A 26,067-nucleotide genomic window follows, 5' to 3' on the forward strand; every position below is an offset into this window, starting at 1 on the left:
GCTGTCAAAGGACACCAGAAACAACATTGTACACCTGCACCAGGCTGGGAAGACTGAATCTGCAATAGGTAAGCAGCTTGGTGTGAAGAAATCAACTGTGGGAGCAATTTATTAGAAAATGGAAGACATACAAGACCACTGATAATCTCCCTCAATCTGGGGCTCCATGCAAGATCTCACCCCGTGGGGTCAAAATGATCACAAGAACGGTGAGCAAAAATCCCAGAACCACACGGGGGGACCTAGTGAATGACCTGCAGAGAGCTGGGACCAAAGTAACAAAGGCTACCATCAGTAACACACTACGCCGCCAGGGACTCAAATCCTGCAGTGCCAGACGTGTCCCCCTGCTTAAGCCAGTACATGTCCAGGCCCGTCTGAAGTTTGCTAGAGAGCATTTGGATGATCCAGAAGAGGATTGGGAGAATGTCATATGGTCAGATGAAACCAAAATAGAACTTTTTGGTAAAAACTCAACTTGTCGTGTTTGGAGGAGAAAGAATGCTGAGTTGCATCCAAAGAACGCCATACCTACTGTGAAGCATGGGGGTGGAAACATCATGCTTTGGGGCTGTTTTTCTGCAAAGGGACCAGGACCACTGATCCGTATAAAGGAAAGGATGAATGGGGCCATGTATCATGAGATTTTTGAGTGAAAACCTCCTTCCATCAGCAAGGGCACTGAAGATGAAACGTGGCTGGGTCTTTCAGCATGACAATGATCCCAAACACACCGCCTGGGCAACGAAGGAGTGGCTTCGTAAGAAGCATTTCAAGGTCCTGGAGTGGCCTAGCCAGTCTCCAGATCTCAACCCCATAGAAAATCTTTGGAGGGAGTTGAAAGTCCGTGTTGCCCAGCGACAGCCCCAAAACATCACTGCTCTAGAGGAGATCTGCATGGAGGAATGGGCCAAAATACCAGCAACAGTGTGTGAAAACCTTGTGAAGACTTACAGAAAACGTTTGACCTCTGTCATTGCCTACAAATGGTATATAACAAAGTATTGAGATGAACTTTTGTTATTGACCAAATACTTATTTTCCACCATAATTTGCAAATAAATTCTTTAAAAATCAGACAATGTGATTTTCTGGATTTTTTTTTTTTTTTCTCATTTTGTCTCTCATAGTTGAAGTGTACCTATGATGAAAATTACAGGCCTCTCTCATCTTTTTAAGTGGGAGAACTTGCACAATTGGTGACTGACTAAATACTTTTTTGCCCCACTGTAAGTCAAAATAATTGGGGATCTTTTTTAAGGGGCCCCGACTCGTTACGAGTATGAGTAGGTGGGCCTTGTAGCAGAAAAGGATGAGAACCCCTGCACGAGTACATGTTAAACTGGTAAGAATCAGAGTTCAGGGCGAGTTGTGCTTTGTGATCACTTTCTTTCCTGGATTGGGGAGAAGGTGCTATTCCAGTCGGGAAGACTGAAGAACGACATCCCAAATATCAGTTATTTGGATGTTAATATGGCAGTCTAGCACTTGACTGTCTCCTTCAAACATCTTGCATGTCCTACTACTCGTCACTGATGCAGTTTGGTCAGCAGGTTTGAAACTTGCAGCAGTGGATTTTATATAGAAAGCCTCCTCAGGAGCCGGGCTGAGATCTAGCAGTGGCTGCAGCTCAGCATGCACTAATCCTCCTTACCAAAGCAACATGTCAGCCATTCATTCAGTGATAGTCTGGATAGTACCTCGCCGTCTGGATTACAAATGTGAAATGGAATTATTTTTCAAAAGAAGCAAATTAGTCAGCTCCAGGCTGAGGGAGGGGGAGAAGGTGATAGCCCAAACCCTCTTGTCTTAATGAGCTCTGAAAATATGCAACACTGTCTTCAATTGCAGTTCAGGTTTTAATTATACAGCGCCATTCATATTAATAGTACTCATTCATTTCTCTGCAGACAAGAGCCCATCTCCTCCTCCTCCTCTCCCCCCCCCCCCCAAATACCACCCTCTTCCCTTGTTCTCCTCCTGTTCTCTAATTTATCGATGTCCCTTAATGGCTACCACAATGTCCTTTCGCCTGACTGGTGTCTGATGCTGGAGACGCTTCTTTCTCCATTAGTTCTGACTGGCCTGCCTGCCAGCACGTTGGTCTAGGCAGACATAAATTATGCATTCTGTATAATTCTACGCTGTGCTGCATTTATTAAGGTCTGTGTTCTATTAACACGTGTCCCCTTTCTTGCGTGAATCCAAAAGAATGGAAAAAACATTTTCAGAGACATTTGTATTAACCGTGCCGGCGCAAAGGACTTGCCGATGAGCAAGAAGATTGCCTCTGACAATGCATTAATATTAAAATGAATCCGTTCTCTAATAGCGTAAGCCACAAGTTACAGGCATGGGCAGGAATTTTTTTTTTTTATTTAGGTAATCATAGACAGCATCTTGTCTGTTCTGATCTTCCACTCTCTCTATGACCAATGAGCAGTGAGGAGACCGGATGAGGCAAAACTTCCTCCCAGTTGCTGGGCGCGTTACCATAGCTACGTGGAGGAGATTCCTGATCTGCTGAATCCAGCACGACATGACTTACAGCTTTTCATTATTCTCTCTGTCTGTATGTGCATCAGGAGGAAAATACAGCACTCAGTACACAACTCCACCACATATGGAGTAGAATTGTAGGGTCCCCCCCCCCTTATTTATTTATTTATTTATTTATTTTCTTGGTGGATGACAGATTTCTGGTAGTGTAGTCATGCAGCTTGGCCATTAATAATGCGAGTTAGCTATGTTGCTGATCTTTCTTTGCTTTCAGCTGCATTCTCCTCTGTGTTTTGGGGAGTTCTGTTCTTATGGGACTGTCTGCTCTTTGCTAAATACTCCCAGAACATGCTCTCTCTACTTCTGAGGCAAACATTGTTGTCACTATAGGCACTAGAAAATTGTGTGTGAGAGAAAGAGAGAGAGACAGACTACGAATAGATCAAATTCAGTTGATGTGCAAAAACTCTGAGACGGTACAAAAGTGTGAATTTTAGGCACAGTGGTGTAGTGGTTAGCGCTGTCGCCTCACAGCAAGAAGGTCCGGGTTTGAGCCCCGTGGCCGGCGAGGGCCTTTCTGTGCGGAGTTTGCATGTTCTCCCCGTGTCTGCGTGGGTTTCCTCCGGGTGCTCCGGTTTCCCCCACAGTCCAAAGACATGCAGGTTAGGTTAACTGGTGACTCTAAATTGACCGTAGGTGTGAATGTGAGTGTGAATGGTTGTCTGTGTCTATGTGCCAGCCCTGTGATGACCTGGTGACTTGTCCAGGGTGTACCCCGCCTTTTGCCCGTAGTCGGCTGGGATAGGCTCCAGCTTGCCTGCGACCCTGTAGAACAGGACAAAGCGGCTAGAGATGAGATATATAATATATAGATGGAGAACAAACATGGGCTAAAGCTAAAATATAGCATGCTGCAACTATAATTATTCTATTTAAATATTTTATTGAATTATTCTATTTTTTTAAAAAGTAGGTTTTTGACAATATACTGTCATGTTCCATCTTAAAAAAAAAAAAAGAACCAATAAAACAGTCACAGGATTCCCATTTCTGTTTTTCTTTTGTTGTTGTTGTTGAGGGTTTTCTCACAATTAAAACGGAGCAAATTTCAGAGAATCTCTCAACCTGATTTCTGAAAAAATTTTTGTTAAATTTCTTAGCAATCATGTTGCAGGATCCCACAAGTTGACTCGACTTTATCAAGTTGGCTTTCCAGTTAGAAAAATAGACTTTTTAAAGGTAGGGTACATTTTAATTTTGGAGAAACCAGCAAGAGTAAGCTAGATTTTGAAAGTTTCCAACCAAAAAAAAAAAAAATCCCCTTCCCTCCAAAATACATGAATGCGGACTGCCTGACTACTGCTGGAGGACACTGTTAGAGAGCGTTAGGGAGAGGAGCGTAGCATATCATTCATCTCGAACTACCTCGTGTCTCATTTACATGTAAGAAAACCTCTAACGTTGTTCTAATGAATGTAAACGATGAACATGCACATTGTTGGTACTCAAAGCTGTCGATGAGCTCACTAGCTTTTGCAGCATTTCTGCAGTATGTCTGCCTAAACTTCGTGTACATGCAGTGTGCGCGCGTGTGCAGGTAGGCCATCCAATCATATCATTTCATTCAGTCCAAATTAAATGATTGGACTGGCTTTTTACAGCCTTACAACTGCCACATTTTTTTTCTTTTTATTGTCAGATCATTTTATTTATTCATTACTGTCGGAATGAATTTCAAGAAATATAACTAAAAAAAAGCTTTTAAAATAAATCACTTATCCTAGCTTTAAAATGTCCATGCTTTCCCTAGTTGTTCCAAACAAATCTCCTGCTGACTCTGCTGGAGTCTATTGCAGGAACAAACAGCATTTAGATACAGGTGTGATGGATAGCTTTTATTTTGTGCAAGCGACTTTGGTCGTAATCATTATTTATAAGACAAGCGTGTGTTTGCCTTCGCTGTCTCGTCTGCTGCTGGTGTAATGACTGCATTAAAGTCGTTTCATTTCTAACACACTTCCAGTGCGAACATCATTCATACAGATCCTGTGACAAGGTTTTGAAAGGCATATACCTTATCAACAGATTTCACAATCTTGTTTACACGCTTTTATTTTGCATTCATATCCTATTCAGAGGCTTCTCTGCACTGCTGCTCAGCTCTGACAGTCAACTTGGACCTTAATGAGCTGCCTGTGAAACACCAATCAACGTTTTTACAAGAAGACTGTATGGGAAATAATAAAATATAATATCAAATGACGATGCTCTTAGGTTAATTTACTTTGAATTTCTCCATCAGAGCCACCTGCCTGAGGATTCTAGCTAATATTAGAAATCGGATGATTTGCTACTTGGCTTTTTTTGCTGGTAATTCAATAGCTAACTATGTGCTATGTCCAGGAGCAAACTCAGTAAATATGCACATGAGCCATCATTGTTCATCCTGATTTATATCTTTAGAAGGGCTTATGAGGCAGGGACTGGATGACCGCTTCTGGCATTTCCCAACCTTATTTTAGTCCCAACTTTATTTATGTCGCTTCGAGACTGGAAGGACTGTTATGATGTCTGTATTGTAATGAGACCAGATTCTATGAGGAACCAGCAAATGTTCAAATCTTCAAACAAATTTGGCCTTAAATGCAACTATTTTAACCAGCAAAGTAACATGTTGAACTGATGGTGTGCACCCACTGCGACTGTCTTTGGCATATAGCAGGTCCCCTAGTATCGGCACCTAAGCTCTGCTCCGAAGCTCTGTTGGCATTAGTAGTGATGCATAGTACCAGTTTATACCAAAACACACTTGGCTTTGTACCAACAAGAAAATCTGCTTCACCAAAAATATTTTTTTTGAACCTCGGTCTACGAGTTAGTGTGCGGGGGGGAAGCAGCACCCACCTAGACTGGTGGGAATTGAAGCACTTAAAGGTTCTTTAAAAACTGCTTGAACCGTTACTTACACCAATCAGCCATAACGTTGTGACCACTGACAGGTGAAGTGCTGAAAATGTTCATGCTGGCTAAAACAGTACGGTGTCAGCATTAACTTTTTCAGCAGTTTGTGCTACAATAGCTCTTCTGTGGGATTGGACCATATGGGCTAGCCTTCGTGCCCCATGCAAATCGATACCCATGACCCTATCGCCAGTTCACCAGTTGTCCTTCCTTGGACAACTTTTGGTAACCACAGCATACTGGAAACACCCCACAAAAACTGCCATTCTGTAGATGCTCAGACCCAGTCATCTAGCCATCACAATTTGGCCTTTGTCAAAGTCACTCAGATCCTTACGTTTGCCCTTTTTTTTTTTTTTCCCCTTCTTCCAACACATCAACTTCGAGAACTAACTGTTCTCTTGCTGCCTAGTATATCCCGCCCATTGTAATGAGAGAATCAATGTTATTCATTTCACCTGTCAGTATTCATAATGTTATGGCTGATCGGTGCACATCGTAATTGTGTTCATAAACCGTTAACCTTTGAATGGAATAGAAGCGCAGAGGTGTATGGTCTTCATAAGACATTGCCCATATACACTTAATTGAGGGGCCTTAATCTCTGTTCGAAACATACCCATTAGTGTCAATTTAGTCTTGAGATCCATGAAAGCAGATTTAGGTGGGGTTTACATTAGACCGTATCAGCGGATCATCAGATTAACGTTTTTAAAAACGATTAGCGTGCACACAGCAACACCAATACACGATTCGCGTGCACACAGCAACGCCAATACACGGATACACTAATCACATGACTAATTCGGCACGTAAGTTGAGAAATGTGTCAGTGCGGCTCATCGCTTCCTCCTCAGCGGCTGCGCTCCAAATCACTCCGCCCTGAACAGCGAGTGCCCTCTGGAGGGTGCGCACTCCGGCCCTGCGCAGCTCACAGAGCGCGCGAGTGAAGCGCACGAGCAGTGATTCGGGACTGAGCCGCTGTGCGCAAGTCACTTACCACTTGCAAGTGGAAGGATGGCAAGCCTAAAGACAATCATAACTACACAATGGGCAGTATTTGCATCAGTATTTGCAGTATTTTCATACTTTTATACTCTTTAATGAAAGGTGATACAAGGCGGAAGTCCGCGCCGCTTTTCAGCAGTCGCGTCACATGACCAACGCCAGCGAATCAGGAAGGTGGATGTCACAGTGACGTTGTCCAATGACGACGCCAGCTAGAGCTCAGCACAGCGTATCCGCGTATCTCAATGTTTACACAGCACCGGATCAGACACGATCTGGATTGAATACGTGGACCCTGGCGGATTCCCGTTTCCCGGCGTTTCCAGGCATTTTAATCTAAACGGACAGTGCATCCGCGAAGAAAACAAGACAGATACGGTCTAATGTAAACTTGGCCTTAAGCAACTTTAGACCTTTGCAGGCTGGCACAGTGGTGTAGTGGTTAGCATTGTCGCCTCACAGCAAGAAGGTCCTGGGTTCAAGCCCAGCAGCTGGTGAGGGCCTTTCTGTGTTAGTCTGGCTAATGCAACTTCAAGGCGCTGCGAGCATTGGTCTGGCAAAGATATTAAGCCCAACCGTTTCCCAAAGCGCGTGGTTGACCCGCCTCCCTGAAATGCCTCAGTTTGCTACTGGTTGAAGCCAGAAAAGGCTGTGACAAAGCTTAAACCAATCACATCACTCTTTCCTCTGACGTATGTTACGCGACGGAAACTGCTTGAGTAACAGGAAGAAGATAAATACCTCCAGGGCTGCTCTTTGCTCCATTTTCAATGAGAACTTCCCGTTGAATGCTTTCAATACAGCATCTACCGCTGTGTCGAAGGCTTGCCGTTGCTCCATGTTTGTAATGTTTCTAGTGAATGAAGCGCTTCCGGCATAGATTCTGTAAACAATCTATGGCTTCCGGTCGCAGTTCTACTACGTCACTGCCTTGAACACGCCTCTACCCAGGGCCGTTGGAGATGCTCAAAATTGATTGGCTCCCAATTTTTCGGGAGCTTGGAAGAGCTGGAGATAGCTTGCCTTGCCAGACTAAGTGCGCAACAGGCCCCCGTGTTGCGTCACACTTAGGATAGGCGGGCCCAGGCTATTTCTGTGCGGAGTTTGCATGTTCACCCCGTGTCCGCGTGGGTTTCCTCCGGGTGCTCCGGTTTCCCCCACAGTCCAAAGACATGCAGGTTAGGTTAACTGGTGACTCTAAATTGACCGTAGGTGTGAATGTGAGTGTGAATGGTTGCCTGTGTCTATGTGTCAGCCCTGTGATTACCTGGCGACTTGTCCAGGGTGTACCCCGCCTTTCGCCCGTAGTCAGCTGGGATAGGCTCCAGCTTGCCCGCGAGCCTGTAGAACACGATAAGAGGCTAGAGATAATGGATGGACCTTTGCAGACTTTAGGAGTAGTATGCATTTTTATTCTTTTGTCTTGCTTTTTTTTTTTTTCTTTTAATAAATTGTTTCCCATTTTCTTCCCAGTTGGTCATCTGCCTGTTCCCAACCACTAGCTAGCTTTTTCCTATAACACAACAGCTACCAACTAGGCAAGGCTAGCATGTGCTTCCTCCAAGTTACATGAAGCCAGCCACCAAATACTTTTGAGCTCTTGCACATCACAGGGCAGCGTACCACAACTCACTCAGAGGAAAGCACTGTCTGTCCTCTTACGTGAGCTCACAGATACCTGTAGTTGACTAGTATTGCTCTGATAGACAGGAGAAAATAATAATGCTGTACCTTCCACTGAGATGGCCAATTTTGCTTTGTGGTTTTCCAAAAGATGTGGGTGGTGGTGGTTGTCGGGCACTTTCTTTTTTAATTTTTTCCCTTCCCCCCCCCCATTTTGTCTTGTGTTTGTGATTTCAGGTTATGTTTTGATGTTTTTATGGTGTTTTGGACACTGGTTGCTGGTTTTGATGGCACTCCAGACCTTTGTTTTGAGTGGCAAATTCCATAGGCCTTCCTCTCGGTGTGAGTTTGGTGCTGATTCACTTTCGGTGTAGCTGCTGATTACATCAATGGCAGGGAGGTTGGTGGTGTTTTAAGCACGTCCAGGGCTGTTCAGCGTCTGCTCGCTTTGTGTGCAGCTTCTCTGCAGCACCTTAACGTGAGGCTTGGAATGGTGGTGCTGCAGCTGTGCAGACTGTGTGCTCATAAAGCGACCTGTGTGTGTTGTTGTTTGTCTTTTAACCACAAGCTGGTAACCCAGTTTTATGTTTGACTAAAATAATGGTAAGAATTTTAAATAACTGTTCTGGAAGGTGGTTCAAATGCATTTGTACAGCGCGTTAGAAAAACCCTTATATTTTTGGGAATTTCCATCCTAATGGTCTAACAGAATAGTCATGACAACAAATGATCCAACCTTGGCAGCAGCCATATCTACTAAGTCTCCATGGGCCTCTGTGCTAATACAACTTTTTTTGAGGGGCTTAATCAGTTAACTATATAGTGGGAAATTTATTTTCAACTCGCACTTGCGTTACTATGAGACTGATATGATGCCTCAATCTGGATGCATGAGCTGGTATGAAATCACCAGGGTAGACAAGTCACGTCAACAGATGATCTGAAATTAGCAGCAGCCAGGATCTGGTGGTGATGAGTAGTTTGGAAAGTACCTCGCAAGCCCAGGTTCCAGCTTTGGCAATTTGTGTAACCCTGCTCTCAGTGACCAAGTCTAGCCGTCAAACTTGCTGAATCCATGTTGCAAAGGTACTTTTGTTGGGGTTTTTTTTTTTCCGGACCGTGACTAGCCAGAACGTGAGATCCCAGGCTCAAGTCACATCGAGTAATAAAATCATTACAACCAGTCAGGGAGTTACAACCCAAGAAGAAAGAAAAGAAATGCAGTTTACACAATAGCACTCAGAATTGTGCCAACCAGTAAGATCTCACAGAGAGGGGTAGAACCAACGGAGATTAAGTAGGAGGGTGTTCAGGGTATTTGGGGGAAAAAAAATGATTATAATGGATGGATGGTTGTGGCAACCAGCTAGTATTCAGGAGATGGCAACCTCTCTTGGTGGGTGGCACAATCCCCAGTTACTGATCTGACAGAGAAAGAGTGTTCTCAGTTGTATAATAAGTCAGAAAATATAAATGTTTAATGAGAGAGGTGTGACTTTTGGGACTGTGGTCTGACAGACACTGCAGCATTCATTTGTTGTGTGAACGATGGGCGTGTGCAGATGTAGATAGGAGTAAACACACCTCCCTAGCGTCCCCCATCCATCATGTCAGTTGCCAGCAGCTCATCAATGTCCAGAGCAAAGATACTTCCACACAGCCAACTTTCACTTCCAAGTCTTCTAGTTCACACACTTGCACTTTTATGGCCAGGGTTGAGTGGGGACACGGGAAGAGGAACTCATTCTTAAAGGAATGCTCGACAAACATTTTACACCATAACAGCATATAGATGCATACTGGTGGTTTTTTTTTTTTAAAATAAATACGTTTGTGATAAATGAGAAAAAGCCAGTAATGATGACAGTGCGAGGAGTTGGAATCAAATCAGTAACATGCCCCTCTTAAACCTCCAGTTTTTATTCCCCGCTGGCCAAAAGGCCCAAAGGGGGATTATGTTGTGGCAATTTCCGTCCGTCCCGGGAAGGGCGCTCACCTTCTGAAATCAGCTTCTCTCACGATTTGTGGAGGAATTTCACGAAACTTGGCAGGATTCTTTGTTATATGTCAGTAATACACATATTGCAATTTCATTCAATTCAGTCACGTTTTACGAGAGTTATGGCAGAGTTGCCAGCGAGGAATATTGTGCTCTCAGAGCGCTCTTGTTGTATGTTTGTCATAAATCAGATATAGCTAGTAATGATGACAGTGCCAGGAGTTAGAATCAAATCAGTAACATGCCCTTCTTAAGAAGTTAAACCTCAGTTTTCTAGGTTTCGCCTGGTGTTACTGAGGAAGTATATTTTGTGTGTGTGTGTGAGATGATTGTGCTTGTTCTGTAGAGTGCAATCCGAGTGCAATTTATTCTACAGGGGTAATGAAATTACAGCAAGTTGACTAAATTTCACCCTCGGATAACGCACCCTGCTTGCAGTGTACAGGGTTCCCTATAATATTATTATTATTATTATTATTATTATTATGGCGGCACGGTGGTGTAGTGGTTAGCGCTGTCGCCTCACAGCAAGAAGGTCCGGGTTCGAGCCCCGTGGCCGGCGAGGGCCTTTCTGTGCGGAGTTTGCATGTTCTCCCCGTGTCCGCGTGGGTTTCCTCCGGGTGCTCCGGTTTCCCCCACAGTCCAAAGACATGCAGGTTAGGTTAACTGGTGACTCTAAATTGACCGTAGGTGTGAATGTGAGTGTGAATGGTTGTCTGTGTCTATGTGTCAGCCCTGTGATGACCTGGCGACTTGTCCAGGGTGTACCCCGCCTTTCGCCCCGTAGTCAGCTGGGATAGGCTCCAGCTTGCCTGCAACCCTGTAGAACACGATAAGAGGCTAGAGATAATGAGATGAGATGAGAGATATTATTATTATAAAAGCTGAAGGCACGGGAAGTGAATAACTATAACAAACATGTAATGGGAAGGCTCCATATGGGGAAGATTGGCTGTGAAATATTAACATGCGGTTCCATAATGTGTCTATAAATATCTCCTAGCCTAGCTGTAGGCAAATGACCGAATCAACAGGAACTGAAGACAGGAAGACAGTGGCAGGTTTTAGGTTACAGATGATAAATGAGCGTGTATGAGCTATTTTCTAGTAGTTTATAGTTTTGAACATCGAAACCAGATACAACATACCTTAAAACATGCACAGTATTAATGCATGTAATACAAGTCCAAGAAAAATAAAAAAACCCCACTAAAACGAGTGACAGTGCCTAGATAATCCAGCTATTAGTCTAATGAAAATAGAACTCTTTCGATAAATGTGTACAATAATATTTTGCCTATTTATGAGAGCCAATAGAGGTTTTTATTCCTCAAGTTTCTGCTGACAAAACACCTTTAATTCCAAGTTCAAATTACTTACAAGGTAACACATTTTCAGGTTATTGAGGTTTGGATTAAATCCCTTCGATTCCAGTTAGCAGTTGTTGTTTTATAATCCAATTCAGTTAAATTTTATTTATACAGTGCTCGAACACTGGACATTTTGCCACAAAGTAGCTTTACAGGAATCCAGATTTTTAAAAATTAATTATTATTATTATTATATTTTATTTTTTTTTAAACTGTATCCCTAATGAGCAAGCCAGACGTGATTTATGGCAAGGAAAAACTCCGAGACGACAAGAGGAAGAAACCTTGAAGGGAACCCGTCCTTGTCTTGGTGACACTGGATAGTGTGTTTTTATAAATAATTTCTCTTCTATAACTGTATACTATCAAGTCATATAGTCTTGTGTCAATAGGAACTTGAGTATCAGTAGCATTTTAAGTCTATTATAGCAAACGGAAGTTATCAACTGTTCAATGAGCTTTAAGAGCTCAAATATAACACATTTGATAATGGCGGGTTGTTTTTTCATCACTGTTGCAAAGTAGAGAAAAAAAAAACCCCACAGACTGCTGGTTATACCTCATGGACCTCTGAGAACCATTGTTCTAACAGACCAGAGTGACTTCTGCTTGAACGGAGAAGTGATACGGTTCAAGCATACTGCTAAGAAGTTGACGCCATCTTGCTCAGGGGTCCAACAGAGGCCGTCTTGTAGTCTTGGGATTTGCACTCTGCTCAGAACCTTAACCACGAAGTCTTTCCAAGCCTCTGAGCAGTCACTTCTTGTTTGCAGGGCTAAATCGTTTCCCTGATTTGTGGGAAATCTATTTCAACACTGTGATTCACACTGGTGTCGTCATGAGATTGACATAACGCCTCAATCTGAACACGTGAGTTGGTTTGAAATAGATATGGTGGCACATTTGGGCAGCATTACAGCCTCACAGCTCTGGTGCCTTCAGTTTGATCCTTATTTCCGTGCGTGTTGTCGCTCTGTCTGAATGGGTTTCCTCCGGGTTTCCCAGCCACCTCCCAGAAACACGCTGACGGGTGGACTGGCTACACTAAATTGCCCCGAGGTGTTCGTGTGTGAATGTATGTGTACATGCTGCCTTGCAGTGGACTGGTGTCTCATCCAGTGTGTTGCTGCCTCACTCCCAGTGTTGTCTGGATAGGCTATATACCCAAACGTGACCCTGGCTAAGATAGAATGGTTACTGATAATGATTACATTACATGACATTTAGCAGGCACTCTTATCCAGAGAGACGTACAACGAGTAGTGAAATAATAATGATGATAATCACTATGTTGTGAACTTTTTTGCTGTCAGTTGCAATGAGTGTTGCTCCAGTTACCGGTAAATTTGAAATGGTACAGTATCATTTCATAAATTTCAGTAGTTAGCGTTACTGTATTACACAGGTTTTTTTGTTTGTTTGTCCCCCCCCCCCCCCCGTACTTTGAAATGAGCCTTTAAGAGTTTGCCCTTTCACCCACCCTTTAAGACTCATGGGCCTGATGCAAGTCTAACACTAGCAGTGGAAGAGCCCCCCCCCGACCAGTGACCTGCCACACCGCTTCAAGCTAAGTTTGGGAAGACGCTATGGGTCCAGCAACTGTGATGTTAGATTGCTGAAACTTGTTGAGAAACAAGCCTCTGTAAGCGAGATGTGGCAATATTTTGCTTTTGGGCAAGTGATCTTGGAGATGTGGAGGCCCCTTCTACACCCGTGTATAAACGGTGCCTCAGGTCATGTGTGGTAGGAGGAGGCAATACATCTAACCTGATGAAATATTTGATGCATGTACATCCCAGTTGGTACAAAGAATTCCAGGAGTGGAAGGTGTGCATGATGAGCACATAAATTGAAAATAAGATTGTCTGTCTAAATGATGGGTACTGAACGTTTGTCCATGGTTAGCTTATTCATGATATTTCCTGTCCTGAATCTAGCTAACAGACTAGCCCACTTGTAACGCAAGTTTAGCTGACCTCATGCTACACAGGGCTAACTGGCAGCTAGCCACTGTGATGATGGCGCTAAGGCTGCCGTTTTGTTTTCTTAGGCTACGTCTACATTAACAAAGAAGGAGCAGCAGCAGCCTTTATTTGTCACATGTACACTCAAGCACAGTGAAATTTGTCCTCTGCATTTAACCCATCTGAAGCAGTGAGCACGTGCGCGCGCACAAAAGTAATATATAAAAATATCCAGAGCAGTAGGCAGCTATGCTACAGCGCCCAGGGAGCAGTTGGGGGTTAGATGCCTTACTCAAGGGCACTTCAGCCCAAGGCTGCCCCGTGTTAACCTAACTGCATGTCTCTGAACTGTGGAGGAAACCAGAGCACCCAGAGGAAACCCATGCCGACACGGGAAGAACATGCAAGGCTCCCGTCAGCTGCTGGGCTTGAACCCAGAACCTTCTTGCTGTGAGGCAACAATGCTAACCACTACACCACCATGCCGTTTAGTTTTAAAGCATGTCACTTTGGCTGTATTTACACCTGGCATTCACACTACTCTGGAGTTTCAGCCCTTTAAATGTAGACTTTTTCGTAAAGGCTCCTGGCTGTTTTAGTTTGAAAACTCCAGGGGAGTATTTGTGTAGATGGGCAAAAACAGGCATTTTAGAAACGATCATGCAGACACCTAGTCTGGTTAACACCAGACCATATCACAAGTGAAATATGGTCTGGAATCCGCCTATTGAATTTCTCGTAGGGGAGGTGTGATTTACAATTGTCAACGGCCGTTTATTGGACGTTGCGAATGTCTATCATTTGGCGTATGATTGGCCATGGGCTACGAATGGCAGTTGTACCCGGTGACGTAGTTAGAGCGACGAAGAAGAGAAGGAAAGAGAAGGCAAAACAAAAATAGGAAAACAATGGCACCGAACGATTACTGCCGTTAGTGCAAGACAAATATGAGAGAAGCTGATCGAAAGTTTGGTTCGTATCGCTCGCCGCCATGTTAAATGTGATCCGTAAACAGTCCCAAATAAACTACAAGCTTCCGTTTGTCGAGTAGTACGCATCACCGTCTTTCCACCCCTCCCCACTCTCTGATTGGCTCCCTAACTCAGGCGAGCCTTTAGACCATAGTTTCCATGCTGTCTTTTCAGATCGGAACGATTGTGCAAAGCAGCATGGGATTTCCCAGGCTAGCAGACACCCATGTTCAATTCCTGATTGGGTCTCCTCAGTCACGATGTATCCTGCCCTGATTCTATCCCTTCCCTGATCTGAACACATGACCCTTTCCCAGAAGAAAACAAATGGCATCAGCTGTTGATGCCCAGTGTATGCGAATGGTCATGTGATGTGTGTTAGTAGGGACGAAGATTATTTCTGATAGAGAGCTAAAAAGCTCGTCGAGATGGAGATAGTTTTTGTTTTAAATCTAAAATGTATTCGTGTGAACGTAGCACTGGCCTCCTGAGCAGTCTACTATTTAACGAATTCATGAATGAAAGAAAAATGAGGCTTAGTCAGATGTTTGTAAGATTAACCTACTAATAAAGCCTACACTGGTCAACCACAGACAGAAAGAAGCAGGAAGGCAATGTTTTCACTTATTTAATGCAGTGTTTAAACAATACAGTGTTTTGATGTTTATTAATTTCATCAGTTGAACTATTGATTTGATTTCATCGGTACTGAACTAGTCCCGTTACCATTCACCCATGCAAGGTACCATACCGTAACCAAAATTTTGGGACTGAACCAATCCTACTTGCAATATAATGCAGCATAAAAGGAAGAGCCAATAAAAATGCATTTCGGACTAATATGATGTCATACCGGCGAGAAGAATTTAAACAGTAATGAATACCCTCACAGTCTGAATACCCTAAATGCCCCCATACCCCTGAATGTGCCTAAATTAATAATAACTCTTCACTACACACACCGTTCCACTCTGAATATGGCCCTGTTTGTTTTGGCATTGGGATTTGAAAGATTGCTCATACGATGCATTAATGCTCTTAAGCAACTTGCTTGTGGCACTTTTACAGCTAATTAAACATAAGACAAATTGCGTTAAGGACCTAATGTGTTTCAAAGGACACCTGCTGAACCTTTGCTATGTATGCTATGATTATTATACACGTTCATGCTTAATTATAGTCCATCTAAAATACCAGTACTCGGAAATGTAATAACAGTCATTATTTAGTCCAACATTATCTTATCAATGATTCCTAAATTTCCAGCACTTCTGAGACTCGTTTCAGTTATTTCATGCTTTCTTTCCACTTTGTCATGTTGGTGCCTCTCATCCATGAAATGAACTACTTTTTTAATTGTATTCTCTGAATTGCAGGATCCTTATCTCTGTTACCCGCTCAACGGTCTCTTCTATCTCACCGTCTCTCTTTCTTACTCACTCTTAGGGCCGCTGCACACGTGATAACTGTAAGTACCTGCACCCGCCGCCACACCTGAAGACCCAGCTAGAAATCAATGGACGGAACAACCTGATCCAGCAGAAGGCAGCAGCTGCCATGTTGGCTCAGCAAGTGCAGTTCATGCTGCCTGGAACTCAGCTACAGCCCATAGTGAGCCCAAATTTTCATTCCTAATGTTGCTCAATTGTTCAACCACATAAAAAAAAATAAACGTGGAAAGGTTTATTAAGCATGTTTTTGAAGTGATTGAAGGTTAATCAGTGTAATTTTACCACAGTCTTGTAATTAGTAAGTCAAGGCAACAGCAAGTGTTCTAAATGAGCTAATGAACTGAACTGTAAAAGCCCTACATAAGTACAGTGGTGCTTGAAAGTTTGTGAACCCTTTGGAATTTTCTATATTTCTGCATAAATATGACCTAAAACATCAGATTTTCACACAAGTCCTAAAAGTAGATAAAGAGAACCCAGTTAAACAAATGAGACAAAAATATTATACTTGGTCATTTATTTATTGAGGAAAATGATCCAATATTACATATCTGTGAGTGGCAAAAGTATGTGAACCTCTAGGATTAACAGTTAACTTGAAGGTGAAATTAGAGTCAGGTGTTTTCAATCAATGGGATGACAATCAGGTGTGAGTGGGCACCCTGTTTTATTTAAAGAACAGGGATCTATCAAAGTCTGATCTTCACAACACGTTTGTGGAAGTGTATCATGGCACGAACAAAGGAGATTTCTGAGGAGCTCAGAAAAAGCGTTGTTGATGTTCATCAGGCTGGAAAAGGTTATAAAACCATCTCTAAAGAGTTTGGACTCCACCAATCCACAGTCAGACAGATTGTGTACAAATGGAGGAAATTCAAGACCATTGTTACCCTCCCCAGGAGTGGTCGACCAACAAAGATCACTCCAAGAGCAAGGTGTGTAATAGTCAGCGAAGTCACAAAGGACCCCAGGGTAACTTCTAAGCAACCGAAGGCCTCTCTCACATTGGCTAATGTTAATGTTTATGAGTCCACCATCAGGAGAACACTGACCAACGATGGTGTGCATGGCAGGGTTGCAAGGAGAAAGCCACTTCTCTCCAAAAAGAACATTGCTGCTCATCTGCAGTTTGCTAAAGATCACGTGGACAAGCCAGAAGGCTATTGGAAAATTGTTTTGTGGACAGATGAGACCAAAATAGAACTTTTTGGTTTAAATGAGAAGCGTCATGTTTGGAGAAAGGAAAGCACTGCATTCCAGCATAAGAACCTTATCCCATCTGTGAAACATGGTGGTGGTAGTATCATGGTTTGGGCCTGTTTTGCTGCATCTGGGCCAGGACGGCTTGCCATCATTGATGGAACAATGAATTCTGAATTATACCAGCAAATTCTAAAGGAAAATGTCAGGGCATCTGTCCATGAACTGAATCTCAAGAGAAGGTGGGTCATGCAGCAAGACAACGACCCAAAGCACACAAGTCGTTCTACCAAAGAATGGTTAAAGAAGAATAAAGTTAATGTTTTGGAATGGCCAAGTCAAAGTCCTGACCTTAATCCAATCGAAATGTTGTGGAAGGACCTGAAGCGAGCAGTTCATGTGAGGAAACCCACCAACATCCCAGAGTTGAAGCTGTTCTGTACGGAGGAATGGGCTAAAATTCCTCCAAGCCGGTGTGCAGGACTGATCAACAGTTACCGGAAATGTTTAGTTGCAGTTATTGCTGCACAAGGGGGTCACACCAGATACTGAAAGCAAAGGTTCACATACTTTTGCCACTCACAGATGTGTAATATTGGATCATTTTCCTCAATAAATAAATGACCAAGTATAATATTTTTGTCTCATTTGTTTAACTGGGTTCTCTTTATCTACTTTTAGGACTTGTGTGAAAATCTGATGTTGTTTTAGGTCATATTTCTGCAGAAATATAGAAAATTCTAAAGGGTTCACAAACTTTTCAAGCACCATTGGAGATGCATTCAGTTGCCAAGAATTTATTACTTTGCTTCCTTTATTGAAAGTAGTGAGCTGCATATCTCCATGTTTACCTCTCTCCTTTTGGTCTGTTCCTGTATGTTAGACCACATTTCCAGTATCTCCCTCCTTGGCCACCAGTCAGAGTATGGCATTAAATCCATACATGGGCCACATGAGCCCTGGCATCGGCCTCATGCCCGAGCTGCTGCCCAGCACCCCCGTGCTGGTCCCGGGGAGCCCCACAGGCATCACTGTGGGCAACAGCAACTCTGCTCAGAAGCATGTTCGCACAGACAAGCTTGAGGTATGACTTCTGCTTTGGTCAGTTCTGTTTAACATGTAGTGGGTTATTTAAAATCAGTCATGTAGAGCATACAAAAAAACAAAATTATAAGCTTCAAATACAATAACACAGATTTCAGGGTATCATGGTATCTGTTTTTTAGTTTGCCTTTTCGAAAGAGGATGAAAGCGCAGCAATGCAAGTATTGAAGTATGTGTTCAAGGAAATTACTAAAAGATTTAAGCTGGGCTTTCTGTTATCAGCTGCTGATAAGTTATAAGAACTGGACAAATATTGTTTTCTCTCTTTTGTTCTTAATAACTAACCTGAAGAGACACCCCTCCCTCCCTCTATCTCCCAGAAGTTAGGGGGCAGCTGTGCATGGTCTTTTGATTTACACACACACACACACAAGGCTCCGTCTCAGAAACTGGTCTCTCATTTGGGACATTGGTCAAAAAATAAATTTTCTAATTATGCCTCCGCCAGGCGGCACGGTGGTGTAGTGGTTAGCGCTGTCGCCTCACAGCAAGAAGGTCCTGGGTTTGAGCCCCGGGGCCGGCGAGGGCCTTTCTGTGTGGAGTTTGCATGTTCTCCCCGTGTCCGCGTGGGTTTCCTCCGGGTGCTCTGGTTTCCCCCACAGTCCAAAGACATGCAGGTTAGGTTAACTGGTGACTTTAAATTGACCGTAAGTGTGAATGTGAGTGTGAATGGTTGTCTGTGTCTATGTGTCAGCCCTGTGATGACCTGGCGACTTGTCCAGGGTGTACCCCGCCTTTCACCCATAGTCAGCTGGGATAGGCTCCAGCTTGCCTGCGACCCTGTAGAAGGATAAAGCGGCTAGAGATAATGAGATGAGATGCCTCCGCCACCGTAAGGTGCAGGAGGCATTATATTTTTGGGTTGTGCGTCCGTCCCGAAACCTTGTGAACGCAATATCTCAAAGGCAAATGAAAGGAATTTCGCCAAACTTTCACCATTTGTGCGCTTTGGGACAAACATGAACTGATTAGATTTTGAGATCAAAAAGGTCTAAGGTCAAGGTCACTGTGAGGTCAAATGTCTGTCCGAAAACCTTGTGAACACAATATCTCCAAGGCAGATGAAAGGAATTTCACCAAACTTTCACCATTTGTGGATTTGGGGACAAAAATTAGATTTTGAGATCAAAAGGTCTAAGGTCAAGGTCACTGTGAGGTCAAATGTCTGTCCAAAAACCTTGTGAATACAATATCTCCAAGGCTGATACAAGTAATTTCACCAGGTCACAATTACTGTGAGGTCAAATGTCCATCTCCAAATCACAACTTAATAAGGCGTGTAGTCTACCGGGCGGAGGCATCCCCATCGACGCCGTTGGCGTCGAGTTCTATCTAGTTTTACTATGGTTTTTTTGCATTTACCTAACACTCAATGTTTCTTTTGTCATGTTTAATAAGAATAAAGATAGTATCTTGCTTTATCTGGCCTCCACTGTGGAAAATTTTTTGGATTACAATTCAAATGCTTTTGTAAAATTGATTTACATATAAAATAACTCCATCATGAAGAATTAAAGGCCCTCCTTCACAGAGGAGTGAAAATATTGAATAAATGTCCTCTTTTTGATTGCTTGGGTTAAAAATGCCAAGTTATGATGACTGAATTGATTATTCACTTAAATATGAATAATATGATACATTTTGGGTATTTGATATGGCGAAATAGGACACAGTGGAAAACTCAAGAACACACCGGAAAGATGAGAATAACGGCGGGGGTAAAAGCACAACGACTGTAGCGGCTGACGGTCACGCGCGTCTCTGCTGCGGGGCGCGAGCAACAGGACATCATTAGCGCACTAGACAGAGCAGGGGCGGGGCAAAATGACTGGCCGTAGATTCTATCAAAAGTTCGATCTAAATTGACCATGGTTGCAAAATATTGGCCAAAAATACGCAAACTCTATGAAATATGAGAGTAAGATGAAAAAGAAACATTCTATTGCCTTATACTGCAAGACTAAAACAAAATAAAACTGTCAAAACTCACCTTTTCAGTGATAACATCCGAACAGATCGCTCGTGTAACAGAAAGGCCGCAAATGGAAGCATGATCAACTAACTGTTGGAGTGGAAAATTCCATTCTACACATGCAAATTGTTAATGTGTGTCCTTCCCCGCACACAAATAACACGCTACGGTAAAAAATAGACCACAACTCATTTTATAGCTCAGAAATTCATACAAGACCAGCTACCATTGTAACATATTCTGTAAAAAACATATTCTATACCTAACTTTCAGCTTTCATTTTAAAAAAACAAAATCGCAGATTTATAACAAATTTTTTTATATGGCGTAGTGATTTTAAGTTACTACTTTTGGTACTGAGGCTTTCCGTTTCGTATTGGTTTTGGGTATGCAGAAAATGGAGTTACAACGGTGATCAAATATTTTGCATGATGTTTTATTACGGTTATGATTATTCTGTGAGCGCAGCAATCCTTAGGTGTATAAAGTTACAACTTAAAATGCAATTAGTGATAACTGTAGACTTTTCAGTGGACTACAACCTTTTTAAGGGAATACGATGTCGTCAACCATTTATCATGTCCCAGATCAAGCCGCCATTTTTCCACAAATTTGCAGAATTTTTGCCAAATTCTGAATAGAGTATTCACATCAAAGATTTAGTTTGATCTGTATTATTTCTTTCATTATTTTATTTCAAATTAAAAACATCACCATTCAAAACCGTATAGTTTATTGACTGTGAGTATATTTAGTGGGGTACCCCCACAGTACCCAGTTTCTGAGATGGATAAATATACATACATACATACATACATACATGCATACAAGAACGGCACTAAATATGAACTAACAAAAAGCCGGTTTCCAATAGCAAATTTTCCATCCCACACGGGGATCATCTTCGGGCACCCTATTTCAACGTACAAACAGCTGTTTCAAGTTTGAGTAAAACAGTACAAATACAGTGTATTTCTTGGTCTAGTTCAGTACACACAGCTACAATCATGGGGAAGACTGCTGACTTGACAGTTGTCCAGAATGTGATCATCAACATCCTCCACAAGGAGGGTAAGCCACAGAAGGTCATTGCTGAAAAGGCTGGCTGGAAAAGGTGCACAAGCAACAGGGATGACTGCAGCCTTGAGAGGATTGTCAAGAAAAGTTTATTCAAGAATTTGGGAGAGCTTCACAAGGAGTGGACTAAGGCTCTGGTGTCAGTGCATCAAGAGCCACCACGCACAGATGTCTTCAGGAAAGGGGCTACAACTGTCGCATCCCTAATATCAAGCCACTCCTGAACCAGAAACAACATCAGAAGCATCTTGCCTGGGCTCAGGAGAGAAAGAACTGGACTGTTGTTCAGTGGTCCAAAGTCGTCTTATCGGAAGAAAGTAAATTTTGCATTTCATTTGGAAATGGAGGTCCTCAAGTCTGGAGGAAGAGTAGAGAGGCACAGAATCCAATGCGTTTGAAGTCCAGTATGAAGTTTCGGTAGTCTGTGATGATTTGGGGTGCCATGTCATCTGCTGGTGTTGGTCCACTGTTTATCAAGTCCAAAGTCAACACAGCAGTCTACCAGGAGATTTTAGAGCACTTCATGCTTCCATCTGCTGACAAGCTTCATGGAGATGCCGATTTCCTTTTCCAGCAGGGCTTAGCACCTACCCACAGTGCCAAAACTACTACCAAATGGTTTGGCGACCATGATATTACTGTGCTTGATTGGCGAGCCAACTTGCCTGACCTGAACCCCACAGAGAATCTATGGGGTATTGTCAAGAGGAAGATGAGAAACACCCGACCCAAAAATACAGACGAGCTGAAGGCCGCGATCAAAGCAACCTGGGCTTCAATAACACCTCAGCAGTGCCACAGACTAATCACCTCCATGCCATGCCGCGTTGATGCAGTAATTTGTGGTAAAGGAGCCCCAACCAAGTACTGAATGTATAAAAGAACATGCTAGTTGGACCTTTCTGTATTGTAAATCCTTTTTTTGATTGATCTTAGGAAATATTCTAAACATTTGAGATACTGGATTTCTGATTTTCATGAGTTATCAGCTATAATCCTCAAAATTAAAACCAAAAAAAGGCTTGAAATATTTCACTTTGTGTAACGAATATAGAATGTATGAAAGTTTGCCTTTTTCATTTTTGAATTAAATTATGAAAGAACTTTTTTCTCAATATCTTAATTGTTTGAGGTGTGTGTGTACACACCAGATATAATATGCCCATACTCTTCTAGGTTTCTGATCATTTTTCCGTTTCCTTTCCAGGTGTGCCGTGAGTTTCAGCGGGGCAACTGCACACGAGGAGAGAACGAGTGCCGCTACGCTCACCCAGTAGAAGCAGGCATGGTGGACGGCAGTGAGAACTCTGTCATCGTATGCATGGACTACGTCAAAGGCCGTTGTTCACGCGACAAGTGCAAGTACTTCCACCCACCGGCACACCTGCAGGCCAGGATTAAAGCAGTGCAGCAACAACAGGCCAGCCAGAGCGCAGCTGCTACAGCAGCAGCAGCCATGGTGAGGTGGAGACAGTTGCACTTGGAGTACTGCAGTCACACATCTACATCAAATTCACCAAATAAAAACATAAAACACATACAGATGAGTGACAAAGTAAAAGCCAACATAAAGGGTTTTAATAAGGTGTTGGACCACTACAAGCCACAGTGGGTCTTGGCATAGATTTTACAAGTGTCTGGAATTGTACTGGAGGGATGAATAGAATTCAACTGGTGTTATGATGATTCTGTTTAACATGCTGGTCCAAAATCTCCCGTAGGTGTTCAATTGGGTTGAAATCTGGTGGCCGTGAAGGGCATAGCATACATTTTACATCATTTTTATACTCCTCGATCCATTCGGTTAATCCTCGTGTACTGTGGATGGAGACACTGTTCTTCTGGTTAAAAAAAAAAACCTCAGACAGAAATAAAATAAAGGTTATGAGTCAGTAAGTCGACAAGTAAACCTAAACCATGCCTGCAAATTGTCTCTGACAGCACAACAGAGATGCTGTTTTTCCTTCAGTTTGTCACCCATCTGTAAATGGGGGGAAAAAATTGTAGCATAGTACACCATTTGACAGTTTCTGTAGCTATTGCTTACACCAGTGATGATGAGCTTTTGTCTAAAAGAAATGATTCTCTGGATACTTAGTACTTTGCATGTCTCTATACAACTATATAGTATCAGTCAAAAGTTTGGATAATGGTTTCTCATTTATTTATTTATTTTTAATTCAGAGACACTTGTCTTAAAGGAACAGTCCACCGTACTTCCATAATGAAATATGCTCTTATCTGAATTGAGACGAGCTGCTCCGTACCTCTCCGAGCTTTGCGCGACCTCCCAGTCAGTCAGACGCAGTCAGACGCGCTGTCACTCCTGTTAGTAATGTAGCTAGGCTCAGTATGGCCAATGGTATTTTTTGGGGCTGTAGTTAGATGCGACCAAACTCTTCCGCGTTTTTCCTGTTTACATAGGTTTATATGACCAGTGATATGAAACAAGTTCAGTTACACAAATTGAAACGTGGCGATTTTCTATGCTATGGAAAGTGCGCACTATAATGACAGGCGTACTAACACCTTCTGCGCGCTTCGACAGCGCATTGATATCTGAGCTCCGTATCAATGCGCTGCCGAAGCGCGCAGAAGGTGTTAGTACGCCTGTCATTATAGTGCGGACTTTCCATAGCATAGAAAATCGCCACGTTTCAATTTGTGTTGTGTTTGAGCTGGAGCTCCTCAGTTTGGTGTCGCCAAGTTACACGCGCGCGCCGCCTATTCAAGCCGCTCGTGAAATCATAAACCCGAGACTGAAAACAAAACTAGCAGCCGAACGGGTTTATTTTGCTGAGATGGACACTGCCTTTTCTCTTCTTCACCGAAACAAGAGTGAATGTTACTTAATAAAGGCAGATTAAAAGAGTTTCGGTTTGCTCCTGCTCCTCCCTCGAGCACTACAGTACCTCAGCCGGACCGGTGTTCTGTAAAGTTATCCTAGCAAGTTCTCATACAGACCGTTTTATTATTCAAAACAAGTCATTACAAATTATTTGACTCGGCCAAAGACTCGACCAATACGCACAAAACATAAAAATCGGCAAATGCGTGAAATTCTCACCGATTTTCTATCAGCCTAGCTGATCGGTGGGACAAAACTACTGTTGAATTTTCCTACCCTCCTGGATTTCGCGCATGCGTAGTAGGCTTGGTAGGATAACTTGACAGAACAGCGGCGCAGATGTGCAGATCAGACAAGACGGAAGACGTTGCGCATGCGTGCAGACATAGCGGAGACATTTATGCGTCACCGTATAGACGCAGATTTCCTCCTTGAAAACGGTCGTGTAGATGCGGAAAAAAGTGAGAACGAAAACGGACTTTTGCGTTTTTGTTTTATACCGTCCCCGTGTAAAGTGGGCCTAAGATAATGCCGATAGTATGCAAAGCGTCAAGGTAAACGGTGGCTATTTTGAAGAATCTAAAATATGAAACACTTTTTTTTTTTCTTTTTCTTGACCAGATAATTCCATACGTGTTCCATATGTTATTTCATAGTTTGATGTATTCAGTATTGTTCAACTATTTAGAAAAGTCAAAATACAGAAAAACTTAGGAATGAGTAGGCGTGTCCAAACTTTTGACTGGTACTTTTATAAAATACCCAGTTAAACATTTGAGTTGCCAACAATCAAATAATAATAAGTGTTCAGTTATTTGTTAGTTGAGAAAATATCATAAAAGAAAAACCATGTGTGTCCTGGATATTGCTACAGAGATCAGCGCGCTCGTGTGTGCGTGCTTGGGGACTAAAAAAAAGGCTTGGAAGTGACTGTTTGTACACGCATGCAGGCAAGAGCATGTAACCAGATATATGAAGTTCACCAGATAATTAACTTCCAATACCATTCAGGCCTCTGTTGAAATCCTTAATCTCCACTGGATAATATCAGGTACCTCAGGTTTGCAGCTCAAGCCCATTTTACACCAAGAGCAGCGTTGCACATCCACTCCACTGGATGCTGCTCCAGACAGATACACAGGTGCAAGTTTATGGTTATTATTAAAGCCATTCCTCTCTGTAAGGAAGTAAAGGAGGCAAGGAAAGGAAACCGGTACAGGAATCAAGAGCAAATATTTTTAACAAACAGGACTTTGTTCACTGAAATCTCTCTTTAAAGCAGCTGATTTGAATTAACTGTAACAGATCTGCCTATACAGAACAGTGATTACACGCTAAACTATCTTCAGTTAAAACATTTGCATATGTACTTTCACACTTTTTTTTTTCCCCCCTCCCCTAAACAAGATTCATTACTTTTTAGTTTTTAAAGCAAGGCATTAATTGTCTTTTATGCAAGGATTTTATTAGTCCTCACTTTATTTAATCGATTATTAATTTTGCATTTGTGATCATATTATTGTATAATCAGTTTTAATTTGGGTTTTTTAGAAGAGGTGGCACATACATTTCATACTGTAGGCCTACGTCACATACAGTGCCTTGCAAAAGTATTCATACCCCTTGAACTTTTCCACATTTTTCCACCTTACAACCACGAACTTAAGTTTTTTTTTTATTGAGATTTTATGTGATAGACCAACACAGAGTAGCACATAATTGTGAAGTGAAACGAAAATGATAAATGGTCTTCTAAATTTTAAACAAATAAAAATCTGAAAAATGTGATGTGCATTAGTATTCAGCCCCCTGTACTCTGATAACTCTAAATACAATCCAGTGCAATCAATTGCCTTCAGAAGTCATCTAATTAGTTAATAGAGTCCTACTGTGTGTAATTTACTCTCAGCATAAATACACTTGTTCTGTGAAGGCCTCAGTGGTTTGTTAGAGAACACTGAAGAACAAACAGCATCATGAAGACCAAAGAACTCACCAGACAGGTCAGGGATAAAGTTCT

The 26,067-nt window shown here is 42.5% G+C and overlaps 1 protein-coding gene across 9 annotated transcripts in view; it reads left to right on the plus strand.

Moving 5' to 3' along the window:
- The window catches only part of mbnl3 (muscleblind-like splicing regulator 3), an 88,404-nt gene that overhangs the window by 41,639 nt on the left and 20,698 nt on the right, over nt 1–26,067 (plus strand). For all 9 annotated transcript variants that reach the window (XM_060927821.1, XM_060927823.1, XM_060927828.1 and 6 more), the window contains exons 3-5: nt 15,842–16,006; nt 17,930–18,130; nt 22,407–22,658. In XM_060927821.1, the coding sequence (XP_060783804.1) occupies nt 15,842–16,006; nt 17,930–18,130; nt 22,407–22,658 (618 nt within the window). The remainder of the gene's footprint in view (nt 1–15,841; nt 16,007–17,929; nt 18,131–22,406; nt 22,659–26,067) is intronic.

The sequence above is a fragment of the Neoarius graeffei genome, chromosome 8 (assembly GCF_027579695.1).
Source record: "Neoarius graeffei isolate fNeoGra1 chromosome 8, fNeoGra1.pri, whole genome shotgun sequence".
Taxonomy (NCBI): Eukaryota; Metazoa; Chordata; class Actinopteri; order Siluriformes; family Ariidae; genus Neoarius; species Neoarius graeffei.